Raw genomic sequence first — 23,734 nt, forward strand, 5'->3', positions numbered from 1 at the left:
AGACATCAAACAGCTTTGTTTAATCTGAATTTTTGCATTCAAAATGTAGATTTTGGATGAACGTTTTTTTTGTTTTGTGCAGTTACTGTGAAAAAAAGAAAAACACAAGAGCACCAAGAGAGCATGGTGTGGTAATTAGATGGCTGAATGAACTAACATCTGCCTAGAAGATGTTTAGCTTGCTCAGGCCTTGTTGTCACATATAGTTTTTCTCGTCTAATAAGTCAGTTCTGCAGATTTATGTGCTGACAAAAGCAAGAAGCTTTTGTCTTAACCAGAGGTGCACTTACCTCATCGTCAATGCTGCAGATTCCAGGTTACAACAGACAATATCCATGAATCTCTGTAACATTTATGTAAGAATACCACAAACTGTAAGTCTACACTGTTCAATAACAGTAATGGACTGAATCAATACTTGTTATTGGAAACTCTCGTAGCTCTGTGGACTGCAAACTGATCACTGGGACTGTGGACAGACGATCTGCCCTCAGCTTCATTTCCAGAGGATCAATTTCCAGCTGAATTACAACGAGTCTTTTCTCCCTACAGTTTACCTTGTTTATAACCCTGTCATCTCCGAATTCCTCAGTGTTTGAAATATGAGTAGAAACACACAACAGTATAAACATGTGTCATATTTTGCAGGTGTCTTCACTTTCTCTGAGGTGCCTCCATTTTCTGAGTTTAGAAATGAAACACTGCATCATAGTTCAAAGCACTATATGTGAGTGTTTGAGCAAATCTTCTGTGCCTTCAAATGTCTCAAAACATTGCAGGCTTCAGGTAACACCACCGTCAACACATTTTATCAATGCTTAATCTCTTAACATCCAATTTTACCCTTATTTCCCCTTAAAGTTGCTCTAATTGATATTTTTGGTTTAAAAATGGATGAAATGATGAATCCACAGAGAATCATCAGCAGCTCTGCTGAGCTTTTTTAGAGTCTCTCAGCTCATTGTTTTGGTTTTATGGACTGCATCTTTACTGTTTTGGCTCATTCTCACAGCTCTCATCAACCTCATTTCCATTCCCAGCCACAGCAGGCATAAACACACTGTACCTGCTACCTATCCAGCACCAAACAGCAGACAAAGTTTGCATCTAGCTAATGAACACAGTGGAGTATTTAGAAGCTAAAGAGCCAGATACTGCCCAAAGAAGACAGAGCTAAAACTAGAGTATAAGGTGAGCAGACAGGCGACTCCAAATAAATCCTCCATGTCTATTGGGTGTGTGAATTTTGCTAACACGTTCACCATAACAACTATATAATGTGATAATATGTTAATGTGGTGTTTACAACTTGCGTCAGTGGCCAAAAAAAAATCAATGAATACAGCTTTAAGTTGCTTTAAGGGCATTAAAATCATCTTATTCCAGTTTCTAGTAGTATCATAATATTATGCATCAGGTTGTTCCAACTCTTTTTTGAGCTGCATGTTTGAGTGAATTGTTTAAACCCAAGGTCGGAAATGATCTAGATGTCTTGTCCATCCTTCTCTGCACATTCCTCTAAATTCAGCTTGGTATCTTTTGCTTTTAAACTTTGACCTAAACTTTGACCTCTTCACTAGAGTTTGAATTAAGTTATGGAGGTTTGAACAAAGTTTGGCTGTACAGCAGGAGTTTCTAATGACTTACCCAGAGGCAGCTCAGTTAAGTTAAAGTGAGGTTTGAATGAATGTTGCAAAAAGCTCCAAACCAAAGGTCCCTCACTTGCCTGACTACCAAGAGAAATGTTCTCTTTGACTTTAATCCTGATTATTTAATCAGTCTACACAGATGGACCTCAAGTTTGAGAGAAATATTTCACATTTATTCTCTCAAATACCAGCTCTCTGAAAGGCCTCAAATAAACCTGAGACTTAAATGAGTACAATTAACTATAGAGGAACTTTTAGTTTAGTTTCATCTTAATTGCCGTTATTAGTGGCTCTATTAAGATTCCAAAACCAACTCCTGCCTCCATTACACAAGGGAAGATGCATAATTCAAAACCATCTTGAGCAGGGAGCAACAGACTGCAGACCTACAGTATGATGAATAACAAAGAGGAGTCTGCTGCTCTTCTACTCACTCTATCATTGAGAGAAATCAGCACAGGAGCTGAGCCTGTGGTCAGATGGCCTTGGTCAGAGCTGCCATCAGCAAAAAAAAAGGTCTTTTCTTTCTTTCTTTCTTTCTTTCTTTCTTTATAATGTGCTAACGAAGACTGATTCTGTTTGGTTTCCATTGACCCTGCTGCGGTTATGACTAGCTGGCTGTTGCCAGGTTGTGAGATGCATCTGAGGCAGCTGGGTTTCCACTGAGCAGTTGTTACAATTATGTCTGCCCAGCATCAGTAAAATGTTATTCCCGCACACATTAATTGGATAGATACAGTGTGATCTTTATTTTGTCCTAAGGGCTAGGCTTATATGTGATTGATTAAGTTGTCATGATTTATAGGTGAGTGTGTGTCTGTAAGTATGAAGAAACAGAGGATATGAGGATGTGACATTGAGGGTATATGGGGGTTTAGGTAATGGTCAGACTGTCATTGTAAGCTCATGTGTAAATTGTAATTTTAGTCACAGACACCGGATCAATCTTTGAGGTTTATGTAGGAATCGGATTATGGTCATACAAAGTACCCCCCACCCCACCCCCACCCCCCCTTCAACCTTCCCCCTCCCACCCACACCACCACCCTCGTTTCCCCCTCTTTGAATGGGGGTGCTGGAGCCGTCTGCCTGTCAGCGCTTGCCTCTTTGTTCAAACTGATTTTGCTCCTCTCCCTCGGCGTAGCTGCTGGCAAAGAGGGGGTCGCAGGGAGCACCTTGCCGTGCGTGCGTGCATGTGTGCGTGTGTTTGAGCGTTTGTGCATCTATTCCGATATCGGTATGGCAGGATGAACGGCGCATAGGCTGCTGCCTCAGTGAGGAGAGAACATAACGCTGAAGAAGGAGTGTAAACTCCAAGACGTGGAGCGCTGGTGCACACACTCACCCCAGTCTCTTCTGCCTCTGCAAAGTGCTGTTTCACCCTTGATTCGTCGTTTGCCGTCTCTGCACCCTCTGGGAGCTTTGGAGAGCACCTGCACTGAGGCGCAAAGCTTTCGCTCCCATTCCAGAGGACTGCACCATTAAGACGCACCACGTTTTGTCAAGGTAAGATTGGAAGCAAGGAAATAATTTGCTTCGCATGCATGCTTTATGAAATCCACCGTTTGGTCAGTGTGTCATATCTTAAGTCACCGGGTGGCACGAAGCTCCTGAGACGGCTCAGCTGCTGGAGGACGATTTTAAGTGTCTCAGTTTCTTGGTTACAATATAAAAACGCACTTTAGGTTAAACTGGAGCCAAAACAGGGCAAGTCCATTTCTGAGCATTTCAAGTGCTTTTCACTTTGCCCATCCATGCAATATCTAATAATATGTATAAGCAAAAACTGTAAGTAATAAATATTTCCTGTGGACCAATCAGTGCCTTGCCCCTCGCATGATCGCAGCCTCAGCTTCACACAAATCGCACCCGTTTGGGATATCTTTAATTATTTACAAGTCAAAGCTTTTAATATTGGTCTATATTTACGACCCACGCAGGGGCATGCATAAATCATCAACTCACCAAGTAACCTTGTTAATGTGTCCTTTACATCTAAAGAGATCCTGTCTTCACATCACAAGAACTTTGTGCTTTGGTTCACATGCACACACATCTTCCAAATCTTCCTTTACAGATGCAAAAATTTAAAAAAAAAAAAAAAAAAAAAAACAGAGGGGGAGGATGCCATATGTTGAGTGATGCAATTGTGGAAGCCGATCAGAACACTTGAACAGGTGTTCGTGAAATCTATTATGTAAATCAGAGTCCTTTGGTGACCAAACAACATGTGTTGAATAACTGCCAAAATCCGATCTTATATTGGTCCTACTCCAACGCTGTCACCTGGGCATGACATTAAAGATATGTTATGCATAGGAACTGGATTATCAGTGATCACATGCTCTGCTGGTTGCTTCATACATATTCTATTTTAACATTACAGCACCTCATGTCTGTGCCTTGTAAAACTAACTTTGCTTTGTTCCTCCAAACTGAAAAATGACACCAAAAACGATGGTAAAATGAAAGGTTGCCTGGTGCCAAGCAGGTGAACAGATCTTCGAATGGCTTATGTTGATGACTGCCTACTCTGTAAACAAACCCTGGCATATACAGTGAAGGAGAACAGTTTGGGTCACCTTGACAAATGAGCTGTATTGTCGGAGAATATGAGACCCCCTGCAGCCCAATTAAGCCCGTTCTGTCTCTATTCACGGCTCCAGTCTGGAGGAGTTCAAGTCTTTTCTTCTTTGGCCTTGTTAGTGCGCCCACCACCAGCTGTGTGTCAGTGCCACGAAGCAGGACGAGGTTAACTAGGCAACGCCACGTTATAGACGAGCCCGAGTTGAGGAAAGAGGAAAGGTATGTGTGTGAGAGATAAAAGAGAAGTATTGCCTGTGGGATGAGGAGAATGGTGAGGAATGAGGCTAAGAGACCTTGCTGAAAGTTTACAGCATGCATTTTTTATTCCGTCCGGATGTGTCTGTGTGTCTGTGTCTGTGTGTGTATGTTTGTGTGTATGCTTTTGTGTGTGTGTGTGTGTGTGCGTGTGTGCGTGCGTGCGTGCGTGCGTGCGTGCGTGCGTGCGTGCGTGCGTGCGTGCGTGTGTGTGTGTGTGTTGTTTGTAAGGGCGTGTGGGCATCTATGTGTCCCGGCACGCATACAGTAGTTGTGTGTATGTTTGTGCATTCATCTGTGTACGTAGGTGACTGCACTTATAAGAGCAGTGGGATCAGAGAGCAGTGTTGTGGGGAACAAAAGGGTCTGATTCTAAAATAGAGTATGAGCTCAGTTTAGCTTCCTCGCTGTCTGTTGCTGCACACTTTGCACTCAATCAGCCTCAGTATTGTTTATCATGTCTGGCTGTGAGCCATCTGCAATTGGAGGAGTCACTTTGCATCAGTGGAAGAAGGAAAAAGAGTCATGTGAGATGCTTTAAAATAAATGAAATACTGTAGAGCTGGAAAGATTGGTCAATTAGCAGAATAACAGAAAAATGATTGGTTGCAATTTTAAGTCATTGTTCAAGAAAAAATGGCACACATGCCCTCGTTCCAGCCCCTAAATTGTGAGGATTTGTTGCTTTTCTTTGTCCAATATAATAGTAAACTGAAGATCTTTGGGTCTAATTGGAGAAAACAGCATTTTGAAATTTGATGAAGTTTTTCATTATTTTCTAGCATTTTATACAACAATCCAAACCAATAAAAGGAGAAAATAAAGTGCATATTTATCAATAATGAAGAAGCAGAAACAATTAGTCGATTAATTGATCGACAGTAAATTAATCAGCAACTGTTTGGATAATCGATTAATCATTTGGGTTATTTTTTAAAGCAAAAAGGCGAAACATGATATTGAGACAATCAGCACTAAAATGGCATATAGCTGGTTTTCCAGAATGAAATGAATCAGAAGAAACAGTTTAGCTCTGTGTTTTCTCTAGTTTACTGGTATGAATGCATTTCAAGAGTCTTGCTGTTGGTGTAGTTTTTAGTAGAAGCCAAAGGTAATTCTCAGCCAGGGTTTAATATTATTCTCTGTGGTATGAAAGTGCCCATTCTAATATGTGACTTAGGTGATTACGGGGTGTATTCCCCGCTTATATAGTGTTAATAGCTAAAACAGCAGCACTATATAAATGCAAATCAGTACCAGCGATTGCCTACAGAGGCCTAGGTATGATCAAAATAAGCTTCACCTCTGAGAGAGACATGGGCTCCATGGGCTTTATGGTTATGTTGCTCAGAAAATGTGTTGATTTGGTTTGGATCACAATCTGATGGGTAGTGTTGTACAGTGCAGTAAATGTATGAGACTTCTCTGTTGCAGTCTTTATTTTCTTTTGTTCTAACTGTAATTCATAAACAGCAGGTCTAACTGTGAACTACACTGTGAACTAAAGTGGGAATTTTATGATCTCTTTGAACTTTACCGTCTGTTTACAGCCAGAAGGGGAATAGGCTTTAGACTAACAATGACTTCACAGTGACAGAAGCAAAAACTGTCCACGTTTTCAGCACTGGACAGCTCCCAAATCTCAGAGCCCAACGATCTGGCCACAAACATTTGTCAAATAGAAAAAGAGTAGTGAATAGTTTGTGTTTTGAGCTGCTGGATTTGGATGTAAGGTCAAACTCTGTGTTCCTTTCTCCCTGGAATATTGAAACCCTTTCGTCGAGTGAGTCCCCAGCCGCCAAACCCCAAAAGGGATTGGACAAACCATTCCATCAATCAACTTCAGTCTTTAGCCTGGGAGGGACTAAAGCAGCCCACCAGGCCAATCATTACAAGCATAGATGAGACCACAGCTGAACAGCTCACCCACACAAAGAGAGAAAGGTCCCTCTCTTTGTCTTTGGCCAGGGAGCTCTTCTCTAAGGTAGTGACTGCTGGAAGACAAATGTTTAGCTCTACAGTGGGATAAGAAGAAGCTCTTTGGTGCAGCACCAAAGTTTTACCAGTCTCTTCAATGTAGAGAAGATTTGAATGATTAGTCACTTTCAAAGAGATAGTTCACAGTCATTGCTGTTGTGTTACTTTTTAAATGTTTTTTTTGCTAACGTCACATTTTTTGAAATATCTCAGTTATTCTTTCTTGTTGTTGTTAACTGCTGATGTGAGCAAGAGGAGACAGCTGCTGCCTCTCCGGTCACTGGCACTGGTGATTAACACCTGAAGGACAGAGCTCTCTCTCTTTTTTTTCCTTACCTAGTTGATAGTCCACAGACTCAGCACATCATTAAAGAAGAGGAAGTCTTGGATTAAGTCCCACCAGTGTGTCTGTGTTTATGTCTATTCTTCCATCCTGTGGATGAAAATATGGCTTTACTGTGGCCTGTATGGTAGCTTTGATGATCCAAGACAAACAGCTAGATTGTGTGTGGAGCTGTAGATTTAATAGACTCAGGATGATAGCTGCATCTCACGCACCTGATCCTTTATTGGCTTTGTTACCAAGAGACAACCTCCAAACCCTCAACTTTGACCTCTGGTTTCTTTTAGACACAGCTGGTGTAGGGGCCACTTAGACGGTATGCTAACAGCCCCTAGCTAAACATATTTGACCTCTGACCCTAAAATCATTATCCCTCAGTACTGCTATTTACTTAAACGAATATTTTACCTACAATAAATGTGAACCTCATAGTTTCAATGGAACAGATTCTTTAAAGGTGCTCTAATCAATATTTTCACAGTAACAATGAATTACACGTAATAAAATTACTACATATAAGTCGAAAGGAGTTGTTAATAGCAGAGCCAAAAAAAAAACGCTCTGATATACCTGACTGGCAACAAATAGCAGACGGACACGGTTAGCGACAAGCTGGTAAAGAACATAATGAAGCATTTAGCAGCTAAAGAACCAGATATTTCCTTCAGGAACTGATGGAGACCAAAAATAGAGTTTAAAGCACAGTGAATATTGGATTTAGATTCATCAGGTGTCCAGAAGCACGACTCAAAATAAATGCTAAAGTTGCTCCTTGTCTGTTTGATGTGTAAATTAGCCATTGTTGCTAAGATGTTTGCCATATCTACTTTAGAGGTTTATGATATGTCAGTATTTACAGCTGCCTCCATGTGACTATAATGACTAATTCAAGCAGGTTTAAAAAGGATTTATGACAGTATTTAGTTTGTTCTTCCAGATACATTCCTGTGAAATGTACTTCACATAAAATGATAACTTTAAAATTGCATTTCATATTTTTCTTTGTTTGCGTGAGTTGTGACAAGTATCCTTGGAAGCCTATTTCTGCCAGGGAAAGAAAAACAGATACACAAACTGTATTGGTCAAAAGTCACGATGGTCATGGTAAATTAAAATTATGTCATACTCAAATTAATTATGAAGTAGTATTTCAAAATTATGATGTTTTAGTTTATTAGTTTAGTTTATTGCACAATAAGTCAGAATTATGGGACATCAAGTTAAAAAAAATTGGTATCTCAAAACTTAGTATTTAATAATTTGCTTTTACTATCTCATAATTTTGAATTACCATGATTTTTTAAATTTTTGTCAATGATAACTTTTCATCCATCTTTTAATTTTCCTGGCAGAAATGGCGCACCTTAGAGTCCTTGGGGTAAAATCGCTCTGAGGACAAATTCTTATTCACTATTTACAGACTTTATACAATTATAAAAACTATACAATTTTTATACAAAAAAAATCAGCTTGGTTTTTACGTGAAGTCCTTCTTTAAGTAAAATAAGAACATTTCTCTCCCTCAAGTAAAAGGTTCACTGGTAACAAATCAGTGGTTATTGCCAGTGTGATTGGATTATTTATGATGCATTACAGAAATGAAAGATCATTGATTCAACTAAGACTGCTGTCTGGTTTCTATTTCCTATAAAAGCTACGTTACAATACTCTGTTCTCACACATTTCTCTGCACACTTATAAATACTGTGGCTCCCTCATATGTTATTCAAATGTATTTAAATTGATTCCTTGTTCAACTTGTAGCTGGCTAACATATACTGAATCTCACATAGTCAAACATACACTTTTCCACATACACACACAACAAAAATACACATACGTTGGTGCCAGGAAGAGGCTGAGGATGAAGAGGTGGAGAGAGAAAATGAGCATATCTGAGATCATCTGCTGCAGGTGTCTTGAGTGTAGCTGTCAATCATTCTCAGGTATGAACAAATCATTGGTGATACAGGCACTAAATATCAGTATATATCCTCTTGGGTACCTGTGTACAATACTGAATGATTAATGAAAAGAACAAGAAACTTGTAACAACCAACTACAGTACCTATAACCTACTTACAGTTGCTACAAGCCCAAGTCAGGACTCAGAGAGTTACTCCTCTCTGTCTCTTTCTTGCTATACCTGTCCGTCAGGGATCCTTTAGAGTGATTTAAATTGCCTCTTCTCAGCGCTTTACTGCACACACATCTAGCCAAATTTGAGCTTGGCCGCTAAGCGTGTTATCGAGCCGGTTTAAGTAACCCCGGTCCCCGTGCCCAGTGCGATCAATGGTTTCAGTGTGAGAGGATGGAGTGTGTAATCTTGAATTGGAGGGACCAGCAGCTTTCCAAAGTCCTCTCACCGTCTGGAGCCCAGGCCAGAGCTGCATGAGTCATTAGTTGCTTTGAGTGTGATTAGTCACCACATAGGCATACTGAACACAAAGGCTATCTGTTTGTGTTTGTGTGTAGGAAGTGAATACCTGATTCAGCTCACTTCACTCTCCCTCTGCAGTGTCCTTTTTTCTGCTTTTTATTTTTTGAGCAATTAATGTTCATGTACTCTGGTTTAATGTCTCTTTTACAGCACCAAATCCCGACTGCAACATATCATCACTGTATTTTTTTTCCTGCCTTTAATATTCATTAATGAGCATTGCTTCTGTGTAAGTGGAAGTTCAAGTTTCAGCCATACATCTATATGGGGATGGACTGGCTGCAGCCTTTTTCTCGCAAACAGCAAATTAATAAGAAATATAGAGCCTATAGCGCAGCTTTTTCTGAAGAACTTTCATCATGGCAGTTTGTTATTTTCACGATGGTGATAAAATGACCTTCCTTTCATTCCTCTTCCTTCATCCTCTTCCTCTCCCAGCTCACCACTTTGTCTGTCACTCATCTGGAGCTGTTATTGTGCTGTTCACTCCGGCACTCTCAAGAGGTAATAGTTTTGTGAGACATGATTAAAGAAAAAACAGGACTCAGCTTCTCCTGTAAGGTCCCAGTAGAGGGAAACAAGACTGACGGTTTGACCCTTTACTGTACAACTGACTCTGCTTCAGTCCTAAAGTCTAATAGTACAGATTTATTCAAAGTCCTCAAGCCTCTCCTCTTAAGCTACCTGATATTTTTAGTTATGAATTCTGCTGCTTCTTCTTGTCATCCTGCTGTTGCCCAAAAAAGGTTTTATAACTTACTATAAAAATAAAAAGTAATCAGAAATTCATTTCCCCTGGGAGAAAGAAGAGTTTGAGCTCTCTTCTGTTGGGGGAGAACAATATTCTGTCAAATGCCAAGCAGAAAATGAAAAAGAAATGATTTATTTTTTTCTGCGAAAAGTAAATTATTGCACAAGCACATGAATAAAATCTCAAGAGATTTAGTCTTTCCAAAATCACAAGAGCAAAATTGTAAGTAAAGGATTCAACTGTGTGTTTATCTGCTCTAACATAAGCTCTAAATGTTCAAAAACAGTAGTAGAGTAGGTAGAGTAAGTAGAGCGTTACTTAAAAAAAAAAAATTAAAGACTACCCACCACATTATTTTGTGGGGTTATAGCTTATGTACAAAAAGCTTCTGAAGTGTGGAAAACCAAGACGCCAGCTTTATCAGAGTTTAGGCTAACGTTTGCGGCTCTGTTCTGTTCTGTATTTGGTTTGGGGAAGTTTACACTCCAGCAACTCAGCCAAACTTTTTACCTGAGAGAGCTCCACATTTCCAAAACTCATTCATATTTCCTCATTCTCAAATCTTTCTCGCTTAAGCGAAACATATTATTTGAAAATGTGAACAATACAACATTAATCTCTCTCTCTGTCCGTGTTACTTTCCAAGTGTGTTTATCCATAGTGAGCATTCCAACTGGGTTATTTTTATGACAAGTAACATCTAAATTACACTTTAATTCATAATACTGTACTATAATACTAGGGCTACCATGCAATACAAGAACACTGCCGCTCCTTTATTTGTTATCTACATGGATCATCAACCGGTGAAGATGCTGACCTTTTACAAGGGAATTGTAGCTTTTTTTTTTTTGCTAAATGGCTACGTTTAGCATAATATGTATGTACTGTACCCATCAAATGCATATTTAGAACCCTTCTTGTTTAAAAAAACATTAAAAAGTCACCTGGAGACAGATTTTCACCTGACAGTTGTCATTTCAGCCAATAAAATGTTAAAAATGAGAAATCTGCCTTTGTCTATGGCTGTAAAGAAATTCGGAGAATTCTTAGTGGTGCATCTGACCCTTTTATTGTAAGTTACTGTACTTATGCGTCATTCCAGAGCAGAAGTCTTGTCAGGCATAGATACAGTAATTTATACATGAAGTTTATTTTTATGTCTTGCACAATGTAAAGGGTTCAGCAAACTTAAACTGATATTTAGCACAGAAGTCAGACGCCCGTTTGTCTACTTGTGTTGTGTGTGTGTTTTAGTGTGTTGTGTTTCTGTTTTGTGTACACAAATTCAGACAGTGAGATTCAGTGACTTACCTTCTGCATTGGCTGGGGTTTGATGTAGGACTTTATAGTAACTGTAGTATTACAGCGGCACATGCTTGTGTGTCATCAATCAACACGGGGCCCCATCTGGCCTGATTAAGTAACCCTTTGCAGTCTATGAACACATACATGCATGCACGCGCGCGCACACACACACACACGCACATACATACACTTCAATGTAGCATGATAGACACATTGTAAGCAAAAAAATGTCATGCTGTGCTCACAAACATGATCTAATAACCACAACAGCAGCTGAGACGACATGTCCCATACTTATCATGCTTTTTCTTCAAGCAATTTTCCCACCAACTTCAGAACTGAGAGAGATTTGGGTCGAGGGGCCCCTCTTGCCTGCGTCATGATGATCATGGGGACAGTTGGTCTCCTGCTTCAACAGATTGACAGCTTAGTGCTGAACCATAATGCAGGTCTGCCAGCCTCGTCTGTTAGCTCTCTTTGGATCTCTGTCACTACGCTCACTGGCTCTTGCAATGAGCTGAGAATGCGTCCTATTCAGACAACATCGTGAAAATGTGTCGGATGGACATCCACATTGAAGTCCACTGAAGCATTTTAGAGACTTCTGGCTCTTTTCTTCTCAAGACACAACTCTGCCTGTGAAAGTGAAGAGGGGCGATTTAGAGGGAGGCGCTCACAACATCTGATGTCTCATCCTTAACAAAAGGTGGTACTGGTTAGTATGCGGTTGGTGTGATTGGATGGCCAGTGCACTGTATGTTGTAAATCCCCTCTGGTAAGTCTTTGAATGGCTGCTGTCTATTGTAACACAGTTTGTATGTTGTATAGCATCCATAGAGATGTCCATAGGCTGAACTCTGAATTCTGTTGCTGTGGATAGTGGCTGTTGGGCCCCTGCCAGTCCCAGGCACTCAGATACAACACTCTAATGCTCTCTGCTTGCAAGACTGGGCAAACTCCTCTGTGTCATGACCCTCTCCAAACCTTTAGAAATCTATTGTCACCCACCCAGCTAGCTCAACCAATGGTGCAGGCCTTCAACATGCAAAGAGCCCAACGGCTCAACCCCAATCTGTCACAGCCCATCACAAGGTCCTAACCCACCTTTATGGTGGATGCCTCAAAGTGTGTGGCACAGAGGGGTCTCACCTTCACCAGAATCCCCTTTTCAAAAAGTCCAAGGCCGACTTGGTTGCCCACTATTAAAATTGCATAACAAATTGTTGTTTAATGACAGTATTGTTTGGCAGGTGTCACCAAGTGCTTTACTATCTGAGAGGAATGTTTTTCTTTGCCTCACACACTCCACTTTTACACAGTTGAACATTTGACTGAGCTTTCACGTGGTCAGAAAAGAGAGCCACCATTATTCCTGTAATTTATAAAGGGTTGGGCCGATGTTGCATAATCTTCTTTCTGAGCATTGGGGTTGCTGTTGGCATGAGCCGCTGTTACCTTGGTGAATGCAAAGAAACCATTTGCTGTCTTGGATTAATTATTTACTTTATGTAATGAAATCTAGATATTCCAAACATGTTGTACAATTTAAATTTCTGCTCAAATTATTTCAGATTCTTCAAACGGTCTACTAGCAAGGCTCTAGTGCTAATGCCTGTGAAGTCAGAAAGATATAAAGAACCAATTTTTTTTGTCCACAAGTAAATGAATAATTTTTTTGTATTGCCTAACTCCCCTCAAGATCAGCTTGGTAAAACAAGGCTGTGTTTACCTCAAACAGCATACTCTCCTCTCCATCTCCATTTCATACCAGTACAGGGCAATGATGCTCCGTCTCAGGCATGTCTCCATTGAGCTCAGAAGCTTTGGGCCCCAAGCCAAATCCTCTGGCAAAGTCAGCAACTCATTTCTGATGTGTGGTAGGATTTCCTCTATGTTGTGCAGTAGGAATGCACCAGAATCACTTTTTCACTGCAGTGTATTGAAAGTTAATCCAGTCTTATACTTCCAGTTTTCTTCATTTATCACTTCGTGTCTGGCATAAGATCAATCCTGACTATACAATGTCTGATAACCTATTTTAGCCAGGTACAAGACCGGTGGATACCATCCTTTGTATTAGTAATACATGCAGCTGTAACTTAGGTGGTAGAGTGGGTCCTGGGTGAAAAATGTAAGTCACTGTGGATAATCCAAATAAATGTAATTTATCCAATAGTGCATCCTCCCATCTCCAACAGTGAATGGGTTCAAAGGTCACTTTGTCTCACTGCAGTGCCAACGGTTTACAGCCTCTCAAACACAATGGTCTGTCTCAGCTCCCTGGTTGGAAAGCACTGAATGAGTAATTTACCAAAGCTCCAGTTAAATGTGTCTGGGTTTTTAAGTGTACTTACAGATGCAGTTATTCATTAGTTGTTATATCATAACACCGATAAAATAAAATGGATATGACACATTATCTGTCCCTGTTATTGATACTGTGTGCATACTACTCAATCACCTTTCTTGCCTCAGATTGGCTTTTCACTGATTGGGTGTTCAAGGCCATTTGGAGCATTTGGTGTATTTTTTATAGGTCTGGCCAGTGGTGAGCTGTATATAATGGGGAGGTTAATGGTCATGGTGCAGGCAAGTCATTGCAACAGCAATAAATGACAGAAAAACTAAAGAAGGTATATGTTATTTGCCCATTCAAAAGGCTTGTGAAGGTTGGCTTTAGTTTTTGTGTTGGTAAGACTTCATGCTGCTGCTTTAACACCTGTTGGGGCTTTGCAGATGATGGTTACCTCAACTTGTGAAAACTGCTGTCATGGTAGACAGCACATTAAGATGATGGACATGTATACGGGTGTGTGTGAACATAATCAACAGAGTCAGAAAAGGGCAGCACTAACACTACGTTTCATTTCCTTTAGTTGAAAACCCTTTGTCTCAGTTTTTAACTTTTAACCAAGAAACACAGCTTTGTTTGTATCACAGTTGGATGAATTTGAGTTGGTCTAATTAGCTTTGAAGCGGTTTTATAAGTCAAACAGCTGTGGAGGTTTTTCAGGCACACCAGGAGCAAACAGCCCTTCATCTGTTCAACATTGAAAATCACCAAACTGTTTCACCTGAAATGGATTGCATTTATGTAACGCTTTTATCTAAAGCGCTTTACAGTTTGTCTCTCATTCACCCATTCACACACACACACACACACACACACACACACACACACACACACACACACACACACACACACACACACACACACACACACACACACACACACACACACACACACACACACACACACGATGGCAGCAAGCTTCCATGCAGAGCACTGGCCTAACCACAGAGAGCAATTTGGTTGGATGAAATGTTAAGGGTTTCATGCTAACAGACAACATCCGTAACTTCTGTAAATTTAAGTTACAGTACCTATTTTGTCTTCAAGAGGAAAGCATGCATATTAATGCTTGGGGTCATGACAGTGGATACAGATGTGTGCAGAAATGTGTCATCTTATTATATGAATATGGATGAAAAAATTGATTCACAGTGATAATATGCTTGCATTTGAAAGATAGAGGAACTAATAAAATTGTAAGTTAGCTGCGACTAAAGTTTAAGATGTGCACCATTTACAGTTCATAAAATAAGATATTCAGTTTATTGTCCAAAAGGAAATCTCATTTGTCTTGGACAAATTGTCTGTATCAAAAAATTCTAACATTTAAAAATAATTATGCATGTACGGAATAACTAAATTTTATCTAAAGTGTCACCTTGGCTTGCTTGCGCTTCTTACTACTGATTAAGCCTTCCTTCTTGATCCTGTCTCAGTGCTCTCTTCTCCCCTCTCTCTCTATTTGCAGGTCCAGGATGGTGCTCACTCTCTGTGCAGCTGGGCGGCAGATCCTCTTTGCTCTGATGCTGCTGCTCTGTTTAGGCTTGGGTGAGTTCTCTGTCTCCTACCTCCACTCTTTGTTTCCTTCAACCCCTTCATCTCCAAGTGCTGCAGACTCTAATCAGCAGTTTTGGATGTAAAGGAACAACAGTCAGTGGAAACAGAATATGTCGGCACACAAGCATGTTCAGCGAAAGACGAGGCAGGGATGGGACAAGAGGAAAGGAAAAAAGACAGATGAAAGGAAGGAGGAGCAGCTGCACCAGAATACCGAGTTCCCACATTAATTTTTCCATAGACATAAATACACAAGACGGGTCTGTACTAATTTGAGTGTTGTAAGTGAAAGCTGACATGTTGAGGATGTTTGCAGACATGCTCAGTGGGGTTGAACTGGAACACCTCCAAACCCATTTGTGCAAGTTTAGTCAACCATCTGTTCCATTACAACTATGCATAAAATTCACAATTATGGAACAAAAAGACTAAACATGTCAGATCTGCTAGTCTCTGGTGGATAGTATCGCAGGTTTGAGTTCCCACATGCAGCCTGCTGATTGCCTGTAGTATAGATAAGTTGCTCTCCTTAATTAGTTTTCCTGCAATTGGCATGCATGGTGGTAGCTGGTCCGCCTGGATTTTCATTAAAAGGAGAAACTGCATCTCTCATTTCCAAAACTAAAACATAACTTTAGTAGTCATTATGCTCTGACAGGAGAAGGTTTTTTTAATCTACATTCAATCATGTTTTATCGTTTTTTGTTGCACTATCCAGGATCCAAGAGTAAACAAAAGGATCTCCTTACTACTAAAATTCAAAATAATAAAAAAAAAAAATTGCTATTACTCTCAGATACAAAGACCAGACATGATTCTTATGTTTTAAGTTGCAAGTTACAAGCTGTTAAAATATTTATGTTGAATTATTTCACTTCTGAGTCAGTAATTTCCAAGTTCATCATCACTAAGTTGCCTTCAAATAGTCAACAAAGTACCACAAGCTATCAAACTAGGACATTTTTGACCATGGCAACTCTTAGTGATGTGATCAAGACACTGAGTCTGCAGATTCAGTTGAAGAAACATTGATAAAGCCCTGCTTGCAGTTTATCTGAAATCCAAACAGCTCAGTGGACTCGGGAGGGAGACTGACAGGAGTAAGAGATGGCATCTGTTAATGACAGAGTGTCCTTTCATGTCACTTCCAGCTCTCTGCTCCTCTTTTTAGGCTGTTTTTCTTTTGTCCCATCTGTCACCGCCATGCTACAGGGTACACTTGTCATACAAAGTCCCTCAGTTTTCACCATTCAGTTTCTAAGACTCCCCCTCTCCCTGCATCCAACTCTCATTCCTGCTCTCCGTCTTGTTCTGGCTCTTATACTTTTCCTTGGTGATTCTGTGATTAAATCTGATTTGGAGGGAAGGCGGTGGCAACGTTCTTCAGCTCAGAGAGATTTTCTCACGGGGTTCAGCTTGTGAAAGTCGTACAATCTAAATGCAGATGGAAATATCTTTCGGGGTTTCAGTTCCACCATGTGAAATATTCCGAATAAGGCTTTGTTTTTTTTTAGTTTTTTTTTTACACAGGTTCTCTTGTTAGACTCATATTAGTTTTCCAAAAGTTGGTGTATTTGACTACCAGTGAAAATTTAAATGTAGAGAGCAAGAAAAGAGAAAAAATGCAAAAATCTTTGAACAAATTTGTTTTAAGTTTAATAAACCTTTGTAATGGTGTCTTCTGGATTTTTGTTGGTATGTTGACAGCACATTACAGTCCATGTTACTCCTTGATTTTGTGAGCAGAAGGCGATAAACTCACTATGGTTTATTAATGAGAATAGGGTAGTGTGTTTTTAATCATTGATTTTCAAAAGTAAATGAAAGTTTACAAAAATTCTTAACTCAAGGTTCTTTTACTAACATCTCAAAATCTTTAGCAAATGGAATATGCCCAGATGTCATGGAGATATGAATAAATAAATTTAGTTTGATGGAAATTAAGTTTTATGGTTAGAAGAAGTTTTTACAAAAAATTTAATAAGAGCAGAATTTCAACCTTCTATGAAATAAAATAGAAAAAATAAATTAAATTAAACTAAACTAAATGAAATTAAATACATTAAATAAAATAAAATAAAATTAAATTAAATGGAAACCTGGTATGTTACCACAAAGAGGTAGGAACTGGTTGGTCGGAGGATAATGTCTGTGTAGGTAATCCTGTTGTCATGGTTACATTGAACCTGTATATCATGGCAACCAGACTCAGGGAGTGGCTGATATCAATCCGCCGAACCATGAACCTAACTCCTACAGTGACATCGCCTTTACATCGATGCTTCTTGGGATGATATAATTTTAAATGAATTGTCTTTGTGACAGTTGAAGTCATTTGTGTGAATGGTGAGGAAACAGAGATAGGAAATAAGAGGAATGTAAAACTTTAAATAAATTTCAAAAGAAATTTAAATAATTAATTTGAAGCCTGTGAGCCACTGTAGTCACGGGTGTGTGTTTTTTAGCTTGAGTGTAAAGATGTGTGTGTGAGTGCCTGGGTTGTGTTCCTTTGCTGAAATGATAAAACAAGTTCCTCATTCTTGTATGGAAATATGAGTGTGAGACATGGCTAATGAATCCTGGAGGTCTTATTAACAGATGCCATGGTTAGAAGCTACTGTACAGTCTAGACTTTACGTATGCGTATATCCTTGGCTGCTTATTGCACATACAGCATCTACCCTGATCAACCAGCAGACTTATTCATGTCTGCCAAAAAGCTTATATCTGCTGAACCCTTTCTCAAAGTAGACTTATGCCTAAGTTATCATTATAGGAAATTATTTACTGCACTTTTTCTCTCCCTTAGCAAAATGTCCTCTAACTTTTTTAATTAAGTAATCCAATTATGCTCTATTCTCTCTTTGTTGCTCGCTAGTTGAAGCCTCCTCCCTAGTGAACATGCGTAGGATCACCCATCCTACAGTACAACAAACACTGGCAGGCAAAGCCGTCCTCCCTTGTGTCTTCAACCTCCAGACCAGCTCCTCAAGCCAGCCTCCCCACCTCCTGTGGACTCGCACCAGGCTGCCAGCAGGAGGACAGGGTGCTTCTCCAGAGCAGATTGTGCTCTCAGCTAAAGGTAAGATGTGATGTGACAATGACAGAGAGTATTTAAAGAATGAATCTAAAGGCCTCACAAGAAAAAGAACTTAACAAGATGACAATAGCAAGTACTGGAATTAAAACAATAAACCTTCTTTGGTTTTCTGCTGTACTTGTAAGCACTTCAAATTTGTCTGAGTGGAAGATTTTTAGCAAAGTCAAGGCTAGGTGAAGATTGAATTAATCTACCTAAGGCCCCTTTATAGTTTTAGCATCTTTCAGTTCATTCTTTTGGTGTGCGGGAGACATAAAGTTAGCAACTTACAGGTGAACATAGTGCAGCATTTAGCAGCTAAAGAGCCAGATTTTTCCCTAGTCAATGAGTGTAGACCAAACCCAAGCTGCGATAAAAGAGAGTGAATGTTTGACTTACATTAGTCGGGTGACCGGAAACACAACTCCAAATTAATGCTAATCTTGCTCCGTATCTGCTGGATGTGTAAATAGGCAACTGTTTGCTAAAAAGTTTGCCATATCAACTTAAAAGCTGATCACACATTTTTTCTGTTGTAAAAAAAAAATCATGAATCTGAATGAATCTGAAGGCCTCCAAAGCTAAACAATGACAAAGATCTTAACATGCTTACAACAGCATGGTGGGAGCACCTCCTGTCCTAACACCTCTAACACCCTAACCTGCTTCACTCACACTTCTGTGCACTCCTTTACCTGATCTCCTTACACTTTGTCTAATTGAACAGATTTAGTACTTAGCACTTACTTCAGGGTCTCCTACTGTACTGAAGCTTCAGTGTTGTCCCTCGCTTATAAGTCACTTTGGATAAAAGCGTCTGCCAAATTAGTTAATGTAAAAGTTAATGTAAAATGAGATAAGCCCTCTAAGTAAAAGGTTTCCCAGGATTTTAGCAAAGTCATCTGAAAAAATTTGGTAATAAAAATTTTATCTCCAGCTTTTAACGTTTATTTTCTATCTGTAAAAATCTGCAGGATGCCAGTAGAAATTTGTAATGAAGAAACCTCTTTTTCTGTGCCAAAGGTGGCGTAATCAAGGTGAATAAGGCTTTCAGTGGCCGTGTCATGCTGTCAGGATACACTGCCAATCCTCTGAATGCTACCATGGAGATCTCCAGTCTCCGTACCAATGACTCAGGCACTTACCACTGTCAGGTTGTCATGGGTAACGACTATGAGAGAGACACTGTGCCCCTGGTGGTCTCCGGTAAGTACAACAGCCGCTGACGGGGATTTCATTGTGAGAAAAGTTTGGTGCCACAACTCCCTAAAGGAAACATTTAAACTAAGCAGAAAGTCAGCTTAAATTGAAGAAGATAATGGCTGCTTTAAAACGGGAACATAGGCAACCCCTTTTAAGCTTTTTTATTTAATTAAACAATAATATTGATTCACCATATCAATATCCCAATGACTGACTTAATTTAGCTTACTGTTCTCCGGGTTTGTGTTGTTTGTATTATCTAGCTTTCTGCTTGAACAATTGTGTAATTCATTTTATTAAAGCATTTGGACCGATTTGTGAAATTTCTGCTGAAAAATAGTGGTAGGTTGATCTGTTTGAGGCCACATTAACGTGTTCATTGATTACATCCCACTGATTTATTGATTTTAAACTCAGCTGTGTTAGTATATCTCGCAAATAAAAAGAATTGAAGAAGTTTACCTCAATACCTGTTTCTGCGTCTGCCCCTGTAGGTGTGGTGTTTCACTACCAGGCTCCCAGTGCCCGTTACGCCCTCTCATTTACAGACGCACAGCGGGCCTGCCAGGAGAACTCTGCTCAGATCGCCACTCCGGACCAGCTGTGGGCAGCGTACTATGACGGCTTTGCCAGCTGTGCAGCAGGCTGGTTGGATGATCAGACCATACGGTGAGAGGACATTCAATAACTTACTTCCGCTTGTCACACCCACACATTGTTGCTCGCTAATTACGGTGAGTCCTGCTTTGCTTTGAAGCAGGACTGCAACTATCAATTATTTTTATAATAGATTCATCTGAAGTAGGGCTGAAATTATTAGTTGAATAATCAAAAGAAAATAAATCCGAAAAAAATGCCAAACGTTCTCTCGTATCAACTTCTCTGCTGTGAAGATAAGAAAAGACATCTGAGGACATCAACTTAGACTTTGAGAAACCTGGTAGATGTTTCTCACAGTTTTCTGACCATTTACAGGCCAAACGAATTGAATCAGAAAATGAACTGGTAATGAGAATAATCGTCAACTGAAGCCTTAATATTAAGAAAATTATTCATCATTTGGTCAATAAAATATCAGAAAAACACTGAAAAGTGCCCATCACAATTTCCCAGAGCTCAGGTGACTCTATACTATCAAAGAGGCAGAAAGAAACAAATACATTTTTACATTTGTGAAGCTGAAACCAGTTATTTTTGGGCATTTTTGCTTAAAGAAACAGTTTGATAATTATGCTTATACGCTTTCTTGCCAAGAGTTAAATGAGAAGATTGACACCGCTCTCATGGCTGTACCCTAAATATAAAGCAAACTCCGGCAGGAGGTTAGCTTAGCGCAAAGACTGGAAACAGGAAAGCAACTAGCCTGAGTTTTTTGTTTTCATACTTTGGTTTTTGTACAGATTAAACAAACAACATGCTGAATAATGTGTTGGTGTTAGTGAGCTTCAGAGGTGCTGATAGGTCTTCCTGCTAAGAGAAGATAACCAGCTGCTAGCTGTAGCCTCATTTATTGTACAGACATGAGACTGGTATCAATCTTCTCATCTAACTTTTGTCAAGAAAGTTGAACTATTCCTTTAAAAAAAAAAATCCCTTAAATGATTAATTGAAAAAACCCACTGCAGATTCCCATGGATCAAGTAACTGATTTATTTTGAAGACTGCCATATTGGTTAATATACCTGCCAATTCTCTAATTTGAATACATTTTCTTTGTTTTGTGTACCTTTTTTCCCTCTCTTCTTGGATCAAAGGCTGTTTGCATTAATATTCAGTTCTTTTGTTTTGTCACGTCATCTGCTTCAGGATCATCTTCCTCTTTTCCCCCCTGTTCTTTCTTTTCCGTTAATTGTGTTTTAATCTTTTCTAATCCCTTGCCCTTTAAAAGAGAATTTGGAACTGACATTTAAAGTCTTAAGTTTTGATATGTGAGCTGAGATAATATTCATACAATAAAATCTCCACAAGGTATTTATGCTACTTATTTCCTATGATTAGTGAAAAGAAACAAGGTTTATTACCATTTATGACTCCCACATGGTTGTCTCCACAGTTATTCTGTCCAGCTGCCAGAGCTTGGTTGCTATGGACACACGGAGTACTCTGCTGGAGTGAGGAATTATGGGAAGAGGGACCCGAAAGAGCTATTTGATGTGTACTGTTTTGCAAAGCAACTGGATGGTACATACACACACACACACACACACACACACACACACACACACACACACACACACACACACACACACACACACACACACACACACACACACAAAATACATCAAAAACCTGCTTTTGAATTTACACTTTTACACTGATCACCAGCTACAGTATTGAAGGATAAGCCAGGGAATATTATTTTCTATTCCAATGAATATACCAGAAAGCAACAGTGAATTGATCCTGCTAACAAGTATTGTTTGTGTTGTTCAAAATCTATTAAAAAAAAAAACAACACACACATCAGTCAGTCACACCTTTTTCACTGCCCCACCGTGGCCCACCGTGGCCAGCCTATATTGATCCAGTGGGGTTTATTTTGAGCTAGTTCCACAAACACCGTCCTGCTGTTGTAAATACTTACTACTGCAGCATGTTTGTATTAATCCATGGCTAAAAATAGTCCTGAACAAATGCAACAATGACTCCTTTCTGAATAATGTTTGCTAATAACCACAGAGCCTACCTGTTTTAGGAAATTATTAAGCATGCTTTAAAAAAATTTAAACTTTACATTTGTTACATGCTTTTATAGACTCATTATGCCTTTAGTAGAAATTAGTGTGCTTGGAGCTCAGTGGCACAGACAGGATAAAAAAGATATAAAATATCATCAACCTTATCCTTTAAGCTCCAGGACAATTATTAAATATTATGTGTGGTTTCATATTCTTCATATTAACCTAGGTGTCTCCCTGCTTCAAATCCCACAGGTTTTATCTGCTTCTCGACAACCCCGCTGTCTTTTGTCTCCCTTGTGCAGGTGAGGTGTTTCACTCCTCAGTCCCAGGCAGGTTGTCTCTGTCTTCAGCCTCAGACCGCTGTGTGTCCCTCGGAGGGCAGCTGGCCACGGTGGGGCAGCTTTATCTGGCCTGGAGAGCCGGCCTGGACAGCTGCGCCCCAGGCTGGCTGTCTGATGGAAGCGTTCGCTACCCGGTGACCTGGCCTCATCCGGACTGTGGAGGGAGCCAGCTGGGAGTCCACACCATCACACCCAACCGCACTGCTGACAACATCACAGCGCTATATGATGCTTACTGCTACAGAGGTATTGTAACATAGGATGAAAACCAATGCCTGCATTTGTGCACTATTTTTGTTTATGGAAAAGGCTGTCGAAAAATCAGAGCTAACTCATTATGGATTGTTTAGACAGCAATAAAACATGAGTCAATCTATTGTACTGTTTTGAAATGATGTTGCATTCATTGTAGTGTGTAGATCAAAAATGGATGAATATACTGATTTAACAACCATCTCACTCATAAGAGAAGTGTTGATGTTGCTGTGGAAGCTCTGAGTGCTTCTTATGTAGTAACAATGAACATAAGTGTCATTGCCACTGTTGTAGCTATGGCAACACTGATTTCTGATCCACATTATTTACCCCACTTTCATGTACCTGTGAAACTGCTGGACTGACAGAAGCAGTGGGAGAGAGAGAAAAAGAGGACAAGATGGCTTAAAGTTAAATATCTAGATACTCATTTTCAGTCGAGGCTTGTGTGTTGATTTCTGCAAAATTAAAACACAGTAATACTTTGAAACAAACTGGATAAGATCCTTCAGTGACTGCCATGTTGAACAGCAAATCTCACCAACTTCTTTCCTAGCTAAAGTGAAGAATACTGGCTCCATCTCTCAGATCTACACCTCCCTGTGGAAGCCCTGGAGCTACCTCACAGGCTTAAATGATGCTGACTCTACAGGGACAACCAGTCCTGACCTGACTACACAGCAAACCACCACCACCAGAGGTGTTACATTTGTCTATGATAAGCAGATCTGTAGCAGCATGAACCAGCTGATTAATAGGAGAATCAACCATCCAATCAGTAACAATAGACACAGTAAGAATGCACATAATTGGGTACAGGTATAATGTTCTCTGCACATTCATCCATGCAGGATCCTCAGATGGCAATGATGTTTCACCTTCCAGCTGGACAGGATTGGTTGACCTTGAAAAGGAAGCCATTCTACACAGCGCTGATGCTTGTGAGTCTGATTACT

At 39.8% G+C, this 23,734-nt stretch overlaps 1 protein-coding gene across 1 annotated transcript in view; it reads left to right on the forward strand.

Annotated features, from left to right (window-relative positions):
- Positions 1–15,134: 15,134 nt before the first annotated feature.
- Positions 15,135–23,734, forward strand: part of LOC120799134 (neurocan core protein-like) — a 32,062-nt gene continuing 23,462 nt past the window's right edge. Inside the window, exons 1-8 of the mRNA XM_040144065.1 lie at positions 15,135–15,210; positions 18,098–18,301; positions 19,322–19,504; positions 19,996–20,170; positions 21,555–21,682; positions 22,485–22,769; positions 23,335–23,478; positions 23,630–23,719. Of these exons, the coding sequence (XP_039999999.1) occupies positions 15,138–15,210; positions 18,098–18,301; positions 19,322–19,504; positions 19,996–20,170; positions 21,555–21,682; positions 22,485–22,769; positions 23,335–23,478; positions 23,630–23,719 (1,282 nt within the window). The 5' untranslated portion in view covers positions 15,135–15,137. The remainder of the gene's footprint in view (positions 15,211–18,097; positions 18,302–19,321; positions 19,505–19,995; positions 20,171–21,554; positions 21,683–22,484; positions 22,770–23,334; positions 23,479–23,629; positions 23,720–23,734) is intronic.

Source organism: Xiphias gladius, chromosome 14 (assembly GCF_016859285.1).
Source record: "Xiphias gladius isolate SHS-SW01 ecotype Sanya breed wild chromosome 14, ASM1685928v1, whole genome shotgun sequence".
Classification (NCBI taxonomy): domain Eukaryota; kingdom Metazoa; phylum Chordata; class Actinopteri; order Istiophoriformes; family Xiphiidae; genus Xiphias; species Xiphias gladius.